The sequence below is a fragment of the Emydura macquarii genome, unplaced genomic scaffold, assembly GCF_026122565.2.
Source record: "Emydura macquarii macquarii isolate MOO-44397 ecotype Brisbane River unplaced genomic scaffold, CSIRO-AGI_Emac_v2 contig_973, whole genome shotgun sequence".
NCBI classification, from domain to species: Eukaryota; Metazoa; Chordata; order Testudines; family Chelidae; genus Emydura; species Emydura macquarii.
This window is the reverse complement of record NW_027131110.1, coordinates 858327-874977: the sequence shown is the minus strand read 5'-3', so window position 1 is coordinate 874977 and position 16651 is coordinate 858327. Positions and strand designations below refer to the sequence as shown.

General features: G+C 44.9%; 1 protein-coding gene across 1 annotated transcript in view; it reads left to right on the top strand.

The window, feature by feature from the left end:
• Nucleotides 1–16651, top strand: part of LOC137150566 (KAT8 regulatory NSL complex subunit 1-like) — a 129321-nt gene that overhangs the window by 91065 nt on the left and 21605 nt on the right. The window contains 2 exon segments of the mRNA XM_067544509.1: nucleotides 2497–2698; nucleotides 4020–4185. Coding sequence (XP_067400610.1) covers nucleotides 2497–2698; nucleotides 4020–4185 — 368 coding nt within the window.

Here is a 16651-nt window from a genome sequence, read left to right as displayed (position 1 = left end):
GTATTGATTTACAGAGCTCCTCCACCTCTCGTCCCACCCGCCAATCTCCCTTCTCCCCTGCTGAACCTGCTCACTCAATAATGAGGCCAGGTCCAACATCCCAACCCACAACCACTCCATCTCATGGCCTGGTATTTGGATTGGACTCATGAAAGTAAGAAAGTAAGAAAAGTAAGAAGAAAGTAATCTTCCTTGTCAATGTCACTTCAGCCTGGCGACTCAGTGAACTAGCAGCCATGATGGCAGACCCTCCCTTCACCGTGTTCCACATGGATAAAGTCGCCCTACAATTTCACCCCAGATTCCTTCCCAAGGTGGCTTCTCCATTCCACCTCAGTCAGGTCATTCATCTTCCAGTCTTTTATCCTAAACCTCATTCCTCCAAAAGAGAACGTACTCTGCAGTCCCTCAATGTCCGTCATGCACTAACCTTCTACCTCTACTGTACATGTGCTTATGGGCCTTGCCCAGGCTCTTTGTCATGATAGCAGAACACCACAAAGATTGTGCTTTCTCTTTCCAAAGAATCTCGAAATGGATCACCCGTTGCATCACGGAGTGTTACTCCCTTGCCACATCCTGCTACTGCCGACCATCAAGGCTCATTCCACACGGGCACAAGTCGCCATGTCTGCATTCCTTGCCCATGTTCCATGGCAGGATATTTGCAAGGCAGCAACCTGGGCCTCCATCCATACATTCACGGCGCATTACACCATAGCTAATCTATTGTCCACTGATGCACCAGTAGGCCGTGCAGTACTGCAAACTCTCACATCAGCCAAGCCCTAGCGCCCACCCCCAAACTGTGATTACTGCTTGCTACACTACCCATATCTGGAATCCACATAGGGACTAGCACTCGAAGAAGGAGAGGTTACTTACTGTAACTGATGGTTCTTTGAGATGTGTAGTTCCTATCTGGTTTCCAGTCCTGCCGCCGCCCCCCCCCCTCCCTCTGCTACAAGCAAGGCCTGCGGTTAAGAGGAAACTGGAGAGATGTCAACCTGCGCAGCCCCAGGAGACCTCAAACATACCAAGTAAATGACGCAAGGTGTGCATGTGGGTCAACAAATACTGCTTTCAACAGTTCCAGCTCTAGTGCATGCATACCCATGTCTGGAATTCAGATAGGGACTGCACATCTTGAAGAACCATCAGTTACGGTAAGTAACCTCTCCTTTTTACACAGTCATTTTTAAAACTTTAAAGCAACTGGTTGCAAGCTGAATGTTGAAATACAAGTGTACAGTTCCTAGGGAGAAGAGATAAGAAAAATTCTTCTCATTTCTCTCTGGTCTCCTATTTACAAAAGAAATAGAGATAGAACAGCAAGCACCTTGCTAACTCCTGTCTTTAGATTTATTATCTGAGAACAAATGAAACCATTGACTGTAAAAGCCCACTCTGTTAAAGGGGAGATGCATGCCATTAATAACAGATACCTCACCTACTTTAAACATGAAAATTGCAAATTTTAGCAGTTGATAAAAATATAATTATTAAAGTCATTGGGTGGTAGGTTGGAACTTCAAAACCCATGATCCCTGACATCATCCCTCCCCAAAGTGCACCCTCAGAGTGATGTGGGACCACGTTTTTCAGGGTGATTCCTATGGAATACTTAAGTAAACGCTGGGGCGTGTATATTTTAAAAGGTTTATTGACAGGAGTGGTGTATGTAAGATCCAGGAAGTAAATGTCCTGCTCCACTTGGCATTCGTACGGCCCCAGCTGGAGAACTGTGTCCAATTCTGGGCACCACAATTTAGGAAGGATGTAGACAAATTGTAGTCCAGAGGAGAATAACAAAAAATGATAAAAGGTTTAGAAAACCTGACCTCTGAGGAAGGGTTGAAAAAACTGGGCATGTTTAGTCTTGAGAAAGGAAGACTGAGAGGCAACTGATGAGTCTTCCAATATGTTGAGGGCTGTTATAAAGAGGATGGTGATCAATTGTTCTGCATGTCCACTGAAGGTAGGACACGAAGTAATGGGCTTAATTTTGCAGCAAGGTAGATTTAGGATAGATATTAGAAAAAACCTTCTCATTATAAGGGTAGTTTAGCTCTGGAATAGGCTTCCAAGGGAGGTCGTGGAGCCCCAGTCACCAGAATCGTTTAAAAACAAGTTGGACAAATACCTGTCAGGGATGGTTGATTTAGGTTTACTTGGTCCAGCCATAGAGCAGGGGGCTGGACTTGATGACTTCTCAAGGTTCCTTCTAGCTCTACATTTTTATGATTCTATGACTGTTAGTATTCATTTCCATCCAGATGCATAAGCAGCTGTGCATCTTTCTCCCCTAAAGAATTATTAGAGGCTAAGTTAAGAAGGAGCACAGCTGTAGTAAGGAGCCAAACTAATAAAAATCATGAACTGCCTAAGAAAATACCTGGAGGTGATCAGTCAGCACAGCTATCACAGTGAAGTATTACATTTTGCTTTTCTTGTTCTGAATGAGGCTCACTGTCTGATTTCTTTGTTTGATTGCAGTTTGCATTTAAGCCACTCCAACAGCAGCTCTCTGGCCAGTTTGGATGCTGAGGAGATTCTCAAACAGAAACGATTGGCTAGCCTGGCTGCTGTACCCTCTGTACCAGACAACAGCTGTGTTGCAGCTAGAATCCGCCCCATTTGCAGATACAAGAAACGCAAGCTGGTCCGAGCGAACACTGTGTCTCACCTTAGCAAGAAGGTAGGTGCAAACTTTCAGTGAGTTTAGCCACATGGCTGCTAAAATACTACCTATCCTGCATTTTTATTAAGTAAAACACAGTGGAGTACCCTCTTCATCGCAAGGATCTCACATTACAAACATCCCTGTGAGGTTGGTATTCTCATTTTACAAATGTGGAAACCAAAACTTAGACATTGATTTGCTCAAGATCACAGGGAGTCTGTCAGAGCTGGGATTAGAGCCAGAGTTCCTGAATCCCAGTAAGGTGCTCAGACCACAGATGATGCCCTTGCGAGCAATGACAACGTAACTATGATTTTAGTTTATTCACTGATGTAAATTCTATTTCCCACCACTTACCTTTAGCTTAGAGTGTTTACGCTACAAACACTTTATTCTTTATTTTGATGTTTCCAATTCAATATAAGATGTTTCTTGTAATATCCAGTTTTCTCACACTGATGAGACTTATTTGATTGTGCTATTCCCCCTTTCACTGTATATAACCTGTAAATTTCTGTTGCTTGGAATAATCTTTAAGAAGCGTGAAAATTAAATTTATTTTCCTTCTAGCCCTTTTCCTCGTCATTTGTTAGCACAAAGCCAACATGGTTCAATTTTGTTTACCAGCACAATAAGAAAGGCAGCTATGGGCAAAAGGTTGTTAGTGCTCCCTCTTCTGGCTGACTGAGCTTGCAGACCACAACATATTATCAGAGGAAGAGGCATTTAGTATATCAGATATTATCAATGGAAGAAAATTAGATGATACAAGAAACAAGCTACACTCACTTGGAAATGTCACTTTTATATAATGGGTTCTTGAATTGTCCCTTTAAAATAGTGCTGTATGTTAGTATCATAGGCCTAACTATAATTACCAGATACTATAGTAATTCAGTTTTACCTTCAGCCACAAGGATAATTCCAGTCTTGTACTAGTGAAAATGATTTTTTCAAAGGATAAGAGCTGGGATCCTTGAGCAGGGAGAGTACTTGAAAGAAGGAGGTGATTGTATTTCTTGCTATGCCCTGCATACATGCTGTTACTGCTGCAGAGTGGGCACTGGGACCTGTGTGTGTCTGTGTCTGGTTTATTCTTCCATTGGTTCACTGGAGATGACCCATTCCACAAAACCACTGTTATGTCTTATCTTTCAAAACCTATCTACATACTTTCTTTTTGAAAGTTTGCTAAGGCATGAAAGGTAGTGTTTGTCTGTAGAAATCAGACCGTGGAAACATTGGATCTGAACTTCAGCATCCCTTCTTTAATTGAAGAAAACACTGGTGGTTTTTCCCTTAATAGATGGCTGATTTTTATTTTCCTTTCTACTAGCCGCAGAAGCCTCTCACCATGAAGTGTAGCTGTGAATGGCCTAGCACTTGCATCCTGTGTGGTTGTAAAACTTCTATCCAGGCCATAGATCCTGACACTATGTCCTTAGAAGAGCGTATAGCACTGCTGGATTCCGGCTTCCATCCCATACTGTCATTCTCTCATGGTGAGTAGATTACATGTTCTTAGTATAAAATAAAGGAGTAGATTACATGTTCTTAGTATAAAATAAAGCAGGTGCCCTGCTCCTTCTTCCACTTACAGGCAAGAATGTTTAAAATACATTAAACTGAATTTTAGGGCGTGGCCAGAGGCTTCCCATGAAGTTCTGTAATGTGACCCTAATATGACCTTATCTTTAATACAGAGATACAGCCAATGGAGACTACAATGCTTCATCGTGATCTGAATAGAAGGGTACTGCTATCTACTCTATATAATGTTTAAATAGATGATACTCTTGGCAGTGCCATTACAGCCCTCTCTTGAGTGTTCCTCTTGGGAAGAAAGATCTCTTTTTTTGTTACTGCTTAATTTTCTATGGAAAAATTCCCAGATCTTTTCTAAGGAAAATATAGGCCCTTTAAAGGGGGAACTTGGAAAGCTAGATCAAATCTTAACCTTATTTTTTTCCTTGTATCTGTTAGCAAAGTTTGCTATTATTTGTGTATTTAAAAAATAAATAAATTCTAAAAGTCCAGCCCTCATAAGTAGCCCTTATTTGCATGGGCTGCAACAACAAACAAGCAGGGGACAATCTCAGCCCCTTTTAAGTAACACTAAACTAATAAATTAGCATACACGTACAAAAGAGAACAATGTGGTGGTAAGGAAACAAATGCTAGCTCTTTAGGCAGGATTATCAGCAACAGGAAATCTACTCAAAAATTACTAAAACTCATTTCAGTCTTGGTCTTTCAAGCATTACTCTCCTCAAAATATATTTAAAGAGAAAATTTATTCTTCTAGGGTTGATGAAAAGATTCCCTTTGGGGGTTATCATCATAAATGAGGCCTCAGCTCTGAATTCTCATTAGTTGATATGTGATCGGTTTGGTTACAGTCAGCTAAATTTCATTGGAGGCTCAGGAATTGTTTGATTTTTGTGTATCCTGTTAAGACTTTCTTTAGTATATTATTGTTAAAATGTAACTTTAGGGGAAGTGGGATGCAACCCACGAAAGCTTATGCCTACTGAAATTAAATTTGTTAGTCTTTAAAGTGCTACAGAACTCTCGTTGTTTTAGGGACACCGGATGCCTGGAAACTGGGTGTATTCAAAGTTAGGTCGGGACTGGGGTCTTGGAAAGGAGACTTGAGTGGGTTTCATCGCAATAAATGGGTATATAAGGAAGGACAGATGCTTATGAAGGAAAGAACTGGGAAGAGGGGACTCTTACAGCTGGGAAGGGAAAACGAGACTACCTGTTATGGGGGATGGCTAGTTGGTGGGTTTGGCATCTTGGAGGAAATTTAGGTTGGATTATATTTCAAGGGATTGTCCACATATATTCTGTTCTGATGCCTGTGCACCCAAGACTGGATTCTGTGTGAATAGCAGTGTGTGCTTGGCCTGCACCTGCACCCGCACCCAGGGTGCCCTGTTGCTCCTGATAGCCAAGAACATAAAGGGTAGGGCAGCCACAACCATCCTTTAGTTCCATCTGAGGCAGAGACAGAATCCCCTGCAGTGTCTGCATCTCTGAGCATTGTGTGATTCTTTTACTCTAGTCCTTAGTTTCAAATTCCTTAGTATAATTAAGTTAGCGTAGTTTAAGACCATTGGCAAAAAACCCCCAAAACAACAAAGGTCTTTAACTTTGGGGGTCTCCCAACACTGGGGACCCTGGAAATGGCAGAATCAAAATCCCAGGAATTAAATCCTGTCCCTCCACAGGGCAGATTTCCATTTTAGTGACTGACACTCAAAAAATACTTCAGCCTCACTGGAGTACATATTCCACATAAATACACCACATGTTGCTCCTTTTCAAAGAGGACATCGAAAGGAAGGGAATTCTACCTAACAGTATTCTTCCTGAAGAGGTCCATAAAGGAATTCTCCAAACCTGAGGTGAAGAAAATGACCAGACCAGTAACCCATGGGTCCACCCAGAGCTTCCAGAAAGTTCTATTTGTTGACTACAGCTTCAGAGCCTCCAAAGCCTCCTCAATGCAATTTTCTGAGGAGAGAGGGAGCAAGGAGCACTGCTCTGAGTGACTGGAGAGACAGATTTCACTTGATGACCCAGAGTAGTCCAAACCAGGGGGCAGTTCAAGTTTTGGATTAGGTCCTGCTGACAGCTTGGTCCAGACAGGTCACTGAACAAACTTGGCACAGCTTGAGGAGCCTGCTCATGCCACTCCAATACCAATGTTTTGGCACCGAACCACCCAAAACAGATGTCCATGCTCCCCGCACCACCAGAGATCAACAGAACCCCTGAGGAAGAGACAGAATTTCCAGAGATGGAGACATTCTGCTCTTTCCTCCTCTGCCATACACTCTGCATCAACCTCCTGTCAGCAAATTTGACAGGACCGTTGGGAGCCTGTCAGTTGCTGTAGAGGCAGTCTCTGTAGAAGTCCCCGCTTTCTTCTAACTTGTCTTCCTCTACTTATCTCAAATTAGCCCAGTCCATCAGCATAACCTGAAATGAGTCAATCAGCTCTTAAACTCCAGGGCTTGCCATCTTCCTTGGTCTCCCTCTCAGTTTCTTAGAGGCAGCCTGACATGGGGCTCTTGCCCTTCCACTGTCTCACACCTTTCTACTTCCCCTTCTCTTGCTGTTCTCTTTCCTTTATAGCTGGGCTTGTTTTCCTTGTTGGTCCCAGCTGTGGGTGCATGCCTCCATGATTAGCAGTTCTGGCAGCTGTGCTGGGATGTGGTCAGCCTGGTTGCCTGTAAGCAGGGAAGAATCTCCTCTCCCATCTGTCTAAGATCAGTATGGGCTTTGTAAAAACTCCATTACATATCCTACCCCCCCACCCCCCCCATCAAAGCTGATGCCGTTTGGCTGGCAAAGACTACTTACTTCTCTTGACAGAAAATGGGTATTACAATGCAAACTTCCTGTCCAGTGTCATATCTGGAAGGGTTATAGTTGCAACAACAGGTGTCATAGAATATTAGGGTTCAAAGGGATGCCAGGATATCATTTAATCCAACTCCCTGCTCAGAACAGGACCAACCCCAACTAAATCATTCCAGCCAGGGCTTTGTCAAGCTGCACCTTGAAAACCTCTAAGGATGGAGATTCCACCACCTCCCTAGGTACCCATTCCAGTGTTTCACCATCCTCCTAGTGAAAAAGTTTTTCCTTATATACAACCTAGACTTCCCCCACTGCAACGTGAGATCATTGCTCCTTGTTCTGTCATCTGCCACCGCTGAGAACAGCCTGGTTCCATCCTCCGTGAAACCCCCCTTCAGGTAGTTGAAGGCTGCTATCAAATCCCTCCTCTCTCTTCTCTTCTACAGACTAAACAAGCCTAGATCCCTCAGTCTCTCCTCATAAATCATATGCTCCAGCCCCCTAATCATTTTCATTGCCCTCCACTGGACACTCTCCAATTTGTCCACATCCTTTCTGTAGTGGGGGGGTCCAAAATGGACACAGTACTCTAGATGTGGCCTCACCAGTGCCGAACAGAGGGGAATAATCACTTCTCTCAATCCGCTGGCAATGCTCCAACTAATGCAGCCCTTCTTGGCAACAAGGGCACACTGTTGACTCATATACAGCTTCTTGTCCTCTGTAACCCCCAAGTCCTTTTCTGCAGAACTGCTGCCTAGCCAGTCGGTCTCCAGTCTGTAGCAGTGCATGGGATTCTTCCATCCTAATTGCAGGACTCTGCACTTGTCCTTGTTGAATCAGATTTCTTTTGGCCCAAGCCTCTAATTTGTCTAGGTCACTTTGTATCCTGTCTTGACCCTCCAGTGTATCTGCCATTCCCCCCAGTTTAGTGTCATCTGCAAACTTGCTGAGGGTGCAATCCACTCCATCCTCCAGATCATTAATGAGGCACCATCTCATGATCCTTGGTTCATTTCTTCGATTACATTCAGCCAATGCAAAGGGGCATGATCAGTAACAAATGTGAAGTCTGTAGGGTCTCTATCGGCCACTTGGTGTCCAGTCATTCCTTCTCTATTACTGCATATACCCTCTCAGAAGGAAAGTGTTTCTGGCTGATGTACACTGTTGCATGTTCTTCTCCATCTATCTCTTGGGAAAGGACTGCCCCATCCCTACCTGTGATGCATCTGTTTATATTGCAGATTCCTTCTTGAAGTTTGGACTATACAACACTGGGTGAGTATCTCCCTAAGCTCTTGAAAGGTCCTTTCGCAGGTGGGCATCCATAAGACCTGTCTTGGGGTGGTGTCCTTATTTAGGTCAGTTAGTGAGGCTGCTATTGAGGCAAAATGCAGTATGAACTGACAATCGTAGCCGGATAGGCCTAGAAAGGCCTGAACTAGTCTTTTATTGGTAGGAGTTCTTGACTGTAAGGCATGACTTGCCCTTAATTGACTATGTCTTTGGAGGTTTTTAATAAGGTTAGACTAACACCTGCCAGGAATGGCCTAGTTATTACGTAGTCTTGCCTTGAGTGCAGGGAACTGGACAAAATTACCTCTTGAGGTCCCTTTTGGTCCTATGCATCTGTGATTCTATGTATCCCAGGTAATGGGCTTCCTGTTTTTCTATCATTCATTTGGCAGAGTTAATTATTAACCCAGCTTCCTTCAGTGATCAGAGAATGGCAGCTACTTTGTTCAGATAGGAATCCCAATCCTTACTATGAAAATCCAAGAATGTAGCCGCCTGTTGATTATGCTATTGGAGTAATCAGTCTATCAAAAGTTGAAAAGTAGCTGCCACCCTGTGTTACCCAAAGGGCATTTTAAAAATGAAAAAGATCAAGTTGTGTAGAAAAAGCCATCTTCTCCTGAGAGTCAGGCATTAAGGGAATCTGCCAGTACCCCTTTGTCAGATCCAAAGTGGTGATGTACTGGGCTTCTCCCAACCTGTCTAATAGTTTGTCCACCCACATCATGGAGTAGGCATCAAATTTTGAAACTGCATTCACCTTTCTGAAGCCTATACAGAAACACGGTGTGCTATCCAACTTTGGAACCATCACAATAGAACTCCTCCAGTCATTTTGGGATTCTTCTATTACCTGGAGTTCTTACATGGACTTGAGCTTTTTCTTTACAGCCCCCCTCAATTTGTTTGGCAGGAGCCTTTCCCATATTACTTTACCAGGCTCCATATTAATATGATGGTGGGCAATGGACGTCTTCGCAGGGTGGACTGACGATACCTTTGTAAAAGTGGAGTTGGAGTATCTGTTCCTTTTGATTCTAATTTAAGGTCTCGTTGAGGGGCACTGAGCTTTCTTTCAGGCAGCCATTAATTTAAGGTCCCAGGTCCGGTTCCTCAGGATACGGCGTGACAAAGAGGCTTTCCATAGCTTCAGCAAATTTACATGGTAAATGTGTTCCTTTTTTTTCCTGTGATTTTCTGATTACATAGTCCACAGTTTCTACCTTCTTTACCACCTCTTAAGGGCCTTTTCACTTGGGCATCGGCTTTAATTCAAAGCTTAGAAGAAGCAGTAGAACTTCGTTGCCTGGCTGGAAGGTGCTTAGTCACACCCCTTTTGTTCTAATGTTGCTATTGTCATTCCTGTGCTTCCTTGAGGATTTTTTTAATGTAGGCCCCCATAGCATACAGTCTCTTGTGTAACTTTAAGATATACTGTACAAGGTTTTCAGCTCTTGGAGCCTGGCTTTCCCATGTCTCACCTACCAGGTCTAATGTACCTCCTGGCTGTCTCCCGTATAGCAGTTTGAATGGTGAAAACCCTGTTGAGGCTTGCAGTACTTTCCTAATGGCGAAGAGTAGGACGGGGAGGTGTTAGTCCCAATGTCAAGAGTCCTGGATAACGAATTTCTTGAGAATTCTCTTTAGCGTCTGAATAAATCTTTCCACTTAGCCATCAGTCAGCAGATAATACATGGATATGTGTAAAGCTTTGACTTTCGATAGGACACACACCTCTCTCATCATCTGGGACATGAAATTTGTTCCTTGGTCTTTCAGGATTTGTTTGGGAATCCTTATCACGCGAAGACCTTCAGCAGCTCATAATTAATAGTCTTAGTATTCGTTGACCGGACTGGTGCAGCTTCCGGGTTGTATAGTTCACAATAACAAATATATGTTGGTGTCCAGAAGCACTTTTCCCTAGAGGGCCAATCAAATCGATTCTTATTTCTTCTAATAAGGGAAGGGGTACCAGTGAAGCTTGTGGTACACCCTTGGTGGCCACTAGTGGCCATTCGGGGCATGATGCATAGAAATTCTTAACTTTTTTAAGGATCCCTCACCAAAACTATCAGACCAGGATCATACACAGCGTATTATCCTTCCCAAGGTGTCCTGCACATGGCATTGCGTGTGCTAGATGTAGGAGCTTGTGCTGATATAACTGGGGTGCTAGCAATTGGTCTATATCTCGCATGTTTGCTTGTCCTGGTCTATGCAATATAACAAGTTCGTCTTAAAGACAAAATGAGAATACTGCCATGCTCTCAGGAGGCTCACAACCTTGTCAGCTATTACTGCTACTTGTTTGAAGGCCCGACTCAAAGTCTCATCATTTCTTTGCTCCATGTGGAAATCCAAGAAGCCTGTTAGCCTCTCTGGGTAGAGTTGCAAAAGGATGTCTCATTTGGGCCCATGGAAGGCCATTCCCCAACATCTTCTGCATTGCTCGGATTGACTACAGAATCTGTGATCTCCATTATGCCTATGTAGAAGCTTGCCATTCTCAACTCTCTCCTCTGTCCTTTCTGTACGCTTCTATGTCTGGGACTTTTTCCTTCTATGCTGGGAGGTAAGTAGGTCAGGGTCCATAAGAGGGAACAGGCCCCCTGCTGTTTCTTCTGAAGTGTCTTCCTCAGGCTCCTGTGCTAAGAGAAGCTTCTGTAAGAGTTCAGGGAAATATGTCCAGTCTCAGTCTAATATCACTGGGTTGGGAGATCTGGAGACACACATACTTTCATCTGGCCCTGCTATCCTTCAGCAGTCAATTTTTACAGACATGCTGGATGCCAGGGAATATCGCTATGAATTAATTTATTAGAAATTTCCCCCTTTGCCAGCTTTCCACCGTTCCCACTTATCTGTTTCTGGCCAAATGTCTGGTTGAACTCTGAGTTGAGGAGGACCAGTGTTTCTTGGCCATTCATATGTACTGGAATTGTGAGTTTCCCTGGTGCTTTTTTCTGGACTCTGTTCTCTCCTGTGCACATCTGCCTGAAATTACACTCCATATAAGGACAGTCATGAAGGAGTAACAGACTGTCGAGTCTGTCGCTTGTTTCTTGCAGCCTTGTCTTGTTGTCCTCTTTCCAAGTTTCACTGGGCCCTTGTTTCAGTGTTGGCACGGATTGGGGGCTGGTGGGGCATTTAAAGCTGTGAGCCTGCTGTTTTGGGGGAATCTTACCCACGGACCCTGAGGGGTGTGGCTGTCCTGCCCAATGACTAGTCAGGTGTTGGGTTTTCTTAGGGTTTAACCAATGTGGGCTATCCCCACCCTCGGGTACTTAATCCATTTCATTCTCCAGTGTGTATTTTGCGGGTACTTCTGCAGCAGAGGGTCCCCTGGGTGACTTAAGTGGCCAGTTAGTCCTCCATAAGACAGGTGGCATCTGCTAGGGTTACTGGTCGGTGTCTACAAACCCAGTCTTGGCCCAGTGGCAGAAGAATCTGTACAAACTGCTCTATAACTATGAGTTCTGCTCTCTGGGGCCCTGTTTGAGTCTTTGGCTTTGACCAACACCGGCAAAAGACCTTTAGCCTTTGGGTAATGCTTTGGGGGTAGAGATCGTGGCAGAAACATGATAATATGTTTATTTTTCTAGACTTCATCAGTCCAATATGGCAGATTTCACCTGTTCCATAGTCCTGAGCTGCCACATCATCAAGTCTCTGTTATGGTGCCTGGGTTTCCCCAGTGAGGAGTGGAGCAAGCCATACTGCCCACTGAACTGAGGGCCGTTGAGAGGCTGTGGCTTCCCTTTCAGAATTTACCAAGAATGATTCTAGGTCATTGTCTGTCATCATCTTGCGAAGCGTCAGGGTTGAAGTGGATCCCTGAAGTGCAGAGGATGCATTCTTCATCATGGAGGGACCCTGAGGAGCAGCAGCCAGTAACACATCTGCCATCCATTGTAATTACTGTTCCTGGTGCAATGCCATCCATTTGAACAATTGTTGCTGCCTCTGTTGTTGTGTTTGCAAGTCAGCCAGCCATTGCAGGCGCTGATTCACCTCCATAGCTCTCTTGCATATATATCAGCAAAAAAATTATATATATTTTGAGCTTCCCTCTTCTGCAAGACAGTTAAAGTTAAAACCACTTTTTGCTGCTCTAGGGGCACTCTCTCTAGAGGTCACTGCTTTCTCCTAACTGGTCTCCCCCTATTCATCTTAAATTAACCATATTAACTTAACCTAAAACGAGTCAGCCCTTAAACTCTAAGGCCTCTCCACAGCTCCCAGAGTATTGACCAAGTGCCTTACAGTTATGGCAGCCTATTTAAGGATACAAGGGGTGCAAATCTACCTAGAGCTTGACAACTGGTTAACCAGAGGATGATCTCAACAAGTGAGCAACTCCATTCAAGTAACATTGCAACTCTTTGCCCCCTTAGGTCTCAGAGTCAAAAGGGAGAAATCCATTCTTATCCCTCTCAAGACATAGTTCATAGGGTTATTATTTGACTCCATAGTGGCAAAAGCCTACTTGCCACAGGGCAGATTCCTCACCATGTCAAACCTCAATCAATTCCAGGCTCACCTGGCATCATTAGTCAGAGCATATCTCATGCTCTTAGGACACATGCCTGCTGGACCTACATGACATAGTTTGTCAGATTTACCTGGATCTCAACTTTGCAAACCTCCTTGATGGTTAGAACTGCAGCCTAGAGAATAAGGGAAATCCAGACCGCCATGGCATATACCTTATCCCATAAAGACAAGTTGACACCAAGGCCTCATCCAAAGTTCCTGCACAAGACTATCTCAGACTTTCACCTAAATCAAGTGATCCACCTGCCAGTTTTCTTTTCAAAGCCTTGTAGTAGTCAAGGGGAAGCCAAATTTCACACCTAGTATGTGCTCAGGGCTCTTTCCTGCTATGTGACTAGGACAAGACCGTTCAGGAGTTCTCAGAGATTCCTGACCTTTTCTGACAGGATAAAGCATCAGCTGATACCCACTCAAAGATTATTTATGGGGCTTTTGACTGTATCAGGGCATACTGCACAATAGCTTGCTTGAACCCACTTTCACAGATTATGGCCCATTCCACTAGAGCTCAAGCAGCCTCTGCAGTTTCCCTTCTAAGGGGCATTCCAATCTCAGATTTGTAGACCACTCAACAGGGTGAAGGTGTGAACTGAACACCAGCGCTACTTGTTGGAAAGCTCCTGATCAGACACTCACTTTGGCTGTTTTACTCATTGTTTCAGCAGACTCTGAGTATCTACCTCCTGGACATGAAATCACTGCTTATGAGTCACCAGATGAGTACATGTGGATAATCACAAAAAGAATGGTTACTTAGTTAACAATAACGGTGGTTCTTCAAGATGTGTTGTCCACACATATTCCACAACCTGCCCTGACCTGCCCTCCTTCCCCATTATTGTGTAGTCCTGTACCACCTGGATTCTGATTTAGAAAGCAACTGAAGGGTGATTATGACCACCCCCATTCCTCTATGCCCTTGGCTGTGTGGGGTGAGAGTGTATCTAAGGAACAGGTGTGGTTCCAGCAAACTCCAAAAGAATCTATCTCGTGCATATAAGGCGTATGTGAACCAGAAATGGAATACATGTGGAGAACACATCTTGAAGAAACACAGTTACTGTAGAATAAGTAACTGTTCTTTCTTTGCAAGATGTGTTGGTAACTGCAAGGCCAAGACATTCGTCAGGGGGCTTTAAAGGCAGGTTAAGCAATAGGGAGGGTGTACTTTTCCCCAATGTGCAAGAGTGAAAGTATCTGTTCTTCAAGTGCTTCCTCATGTTGATTCCAAGTATGTGTGTGTGTGGCATGTGCACAGTTCGCTGGAAGGTTTTCCCTCTAGTGGTACCCATAGGGTTGGCTCTAGTGACCCCTGGAGTCGTGTCTTTGTGGCGCCATTTAAAGGGCCCTGCCAACCCTCTGCCTCTTCCGTTCCTTCTTTTACTGCCCATGACTGTCACTGGAAAATCTTTTCTCTTGCTTTGAAAGCTCTTCCCCATTGTTTTCTCAGAGTATCTATAAATAGTTGATAATTAGTGTTAGTTGTAGTTCTTAGGCTAGGGATAGTTAGCGCCCACTTACCAGGGTTATTTCCCTTTCCCCACCTTGGGGATGGGGCATGCCTGGCTTCAAGCCTTGTGGGTCCTGTAAGAAACCTATGCCCAAGGATGATCCACACTCATCCTGCCTCAGGTGCTTGGGGGAGAGACATCAATGGGATCATTGTAAGATCTGCAGAGGCTTCCATCCCAGGACCCAAAAGGAAAGAAGCCAGAGACTTAAGTTTCTACTTATGGAGTCGGCTCAAGAGAAGACTCCAATCCTGGCACCAGACCTGACACCACCCTTGCTCCCAGCACCGAGGATGAGAGACCAGCGCCGCACGATCATTCAGGTGCCGAAGGACTGGAAACATTGGTGCCAATCAGAGCATCATCGTCTTTGCTGCTGTGGCAGGAGCAATGGCTGCACCTATGGCTGACAACAGCAAGGCTCATCACGAGCTGTTGATGCAAAATATGGGACTCCAAGTGGAGGAGATCATAGAGGGAATGAACCACATGTTGGACATTCTTGCCCTGGAGGGTCCCTCCAGAGTTGCCTTACCACTGATAAAGACCATTCAGGACATTATGAGGTCTTTATGGCAAACACCTGCCTCTCTACCTTCCACTACCAACAACAAAGAGAGAAAATATTTTGTGTCTTGCAAGGATCCAGGGTCGCTCGTGGTGAAAGCTGCTAATGAACGTGAGAGGCAAGGTCTACAGGGCCCCATGCTAAAGGCTAAGAATGCTAAAAAGTTGAATCTCTTTGGTAGGAAGTTGTACTCTACTGGGGGCTCCAACTGTGAACCAGCAAGCTATCCTAAGCAGGTACACATTTAATTCCTGGGAGTCCCGGGCAAAATTCTTGGAGTCAGTACCACCAGACTCCAAGATAGAATTCACAGCCCTGATAAAAGAGGGTAAGGCTGTGGTGAAAACCTTACTCCAGGCTGCGCTAAATGTGGCGGATGCGACCACTTGAACTGTGTCATCTGGCATAGCCATGAGGAGAAGTTCCTGGCTACATGCTTCGGGCCTCCCTCACAAAGTCCATCTTGTAATCCAAGACCTTCCCTTCAATAGCCCAACCCTGTTTTTGTAGCAGACCAACTCTTAAACTACATAGTCTAAAAGACTCCTGGGTTACACTAAAATCCCTGGGCCTTCACACCCCGGTGCCACAAAGGAGACACTTCAAGCCACAGCCCATGCCTATGTTCTACCAAGGCAGGACCCCGACTGGAAAAGGGGTAGGAATAACAGAAGGAGACCTCCACAATCTTCATCCGGCCAGGGTTCCGGACAAGCGAGACAATCCTCCGGTCCCAAGCAAAACTTCTGAGGGTGCGCCCAAGGACGGTGCACCACTCAGAGTCTTGGATCCACTCCCCCTCCCTTTTATTTTCAGACTGACTATTCCACTTCTACCAGGCGTGGTCCCAGATCATGTCAGACCGATGTGTCCTACGCATGGTGAAATGGGGATACTTGCTCCAATTTCCATCCCTCCTGCCTTTCCAACCCCCACCTTCCCCGTCCCTCTTCAGGGACCCCCTCACAAATAACTTCTACTGAAAGGAGGTGCAAGCTCTTCTAAGAATAGGAGTGGTGGAAGAGGTTCCTTGGGGCAAGTGATTCTACTGCTTCTCCTTTCTAATGCCAAAAGCCAAGGGCAGACTCATACCCATTCTCAACCTGCGAAACCTCAACAAATTCATGAAGAAGCTGAGATTCTGCATGATCTCCTTGGCCTCCATTATCCCCTCTCTGGATCCTGTCAATTGGTATGCCACCCTCCACTTGAGTGCGTACTTCCACATGGCCATCTTCCCGAGCCACAGGAGGTCCCTCTGCTTTGTAGTCAAGCAGACCCACTACCAGTTCACGGTCCTGCCCTTCGGACTGTCTGCAGCCCCTCACGTATTTACCAAATGTATGGCAATAGTCGCTGCATTCTTGAGGAAGAGGAAGCTCCATGAATATCCTTACCTCGATAACTGGCAGGTCCAGGGATACACCAGGACTCAGGTAGAGTGAGACATGAGTCTGATATGGTCTAACTTCAACAAGTTGGGCCTTATGGTCAACAAACAGAAGTCGACTGTCACGCCTGCCCAGAGGATAGAATTCATCTGAACAGTGCTAGACTTAGGTCAGGCCAGGGCATCCCTCCCAGAAACTTGCTTTCTGGCCCTCCCTGGCATCAAAGAGGACTTAAAACACTACTCTACACCACAGCTCAAAACTGCCTAAA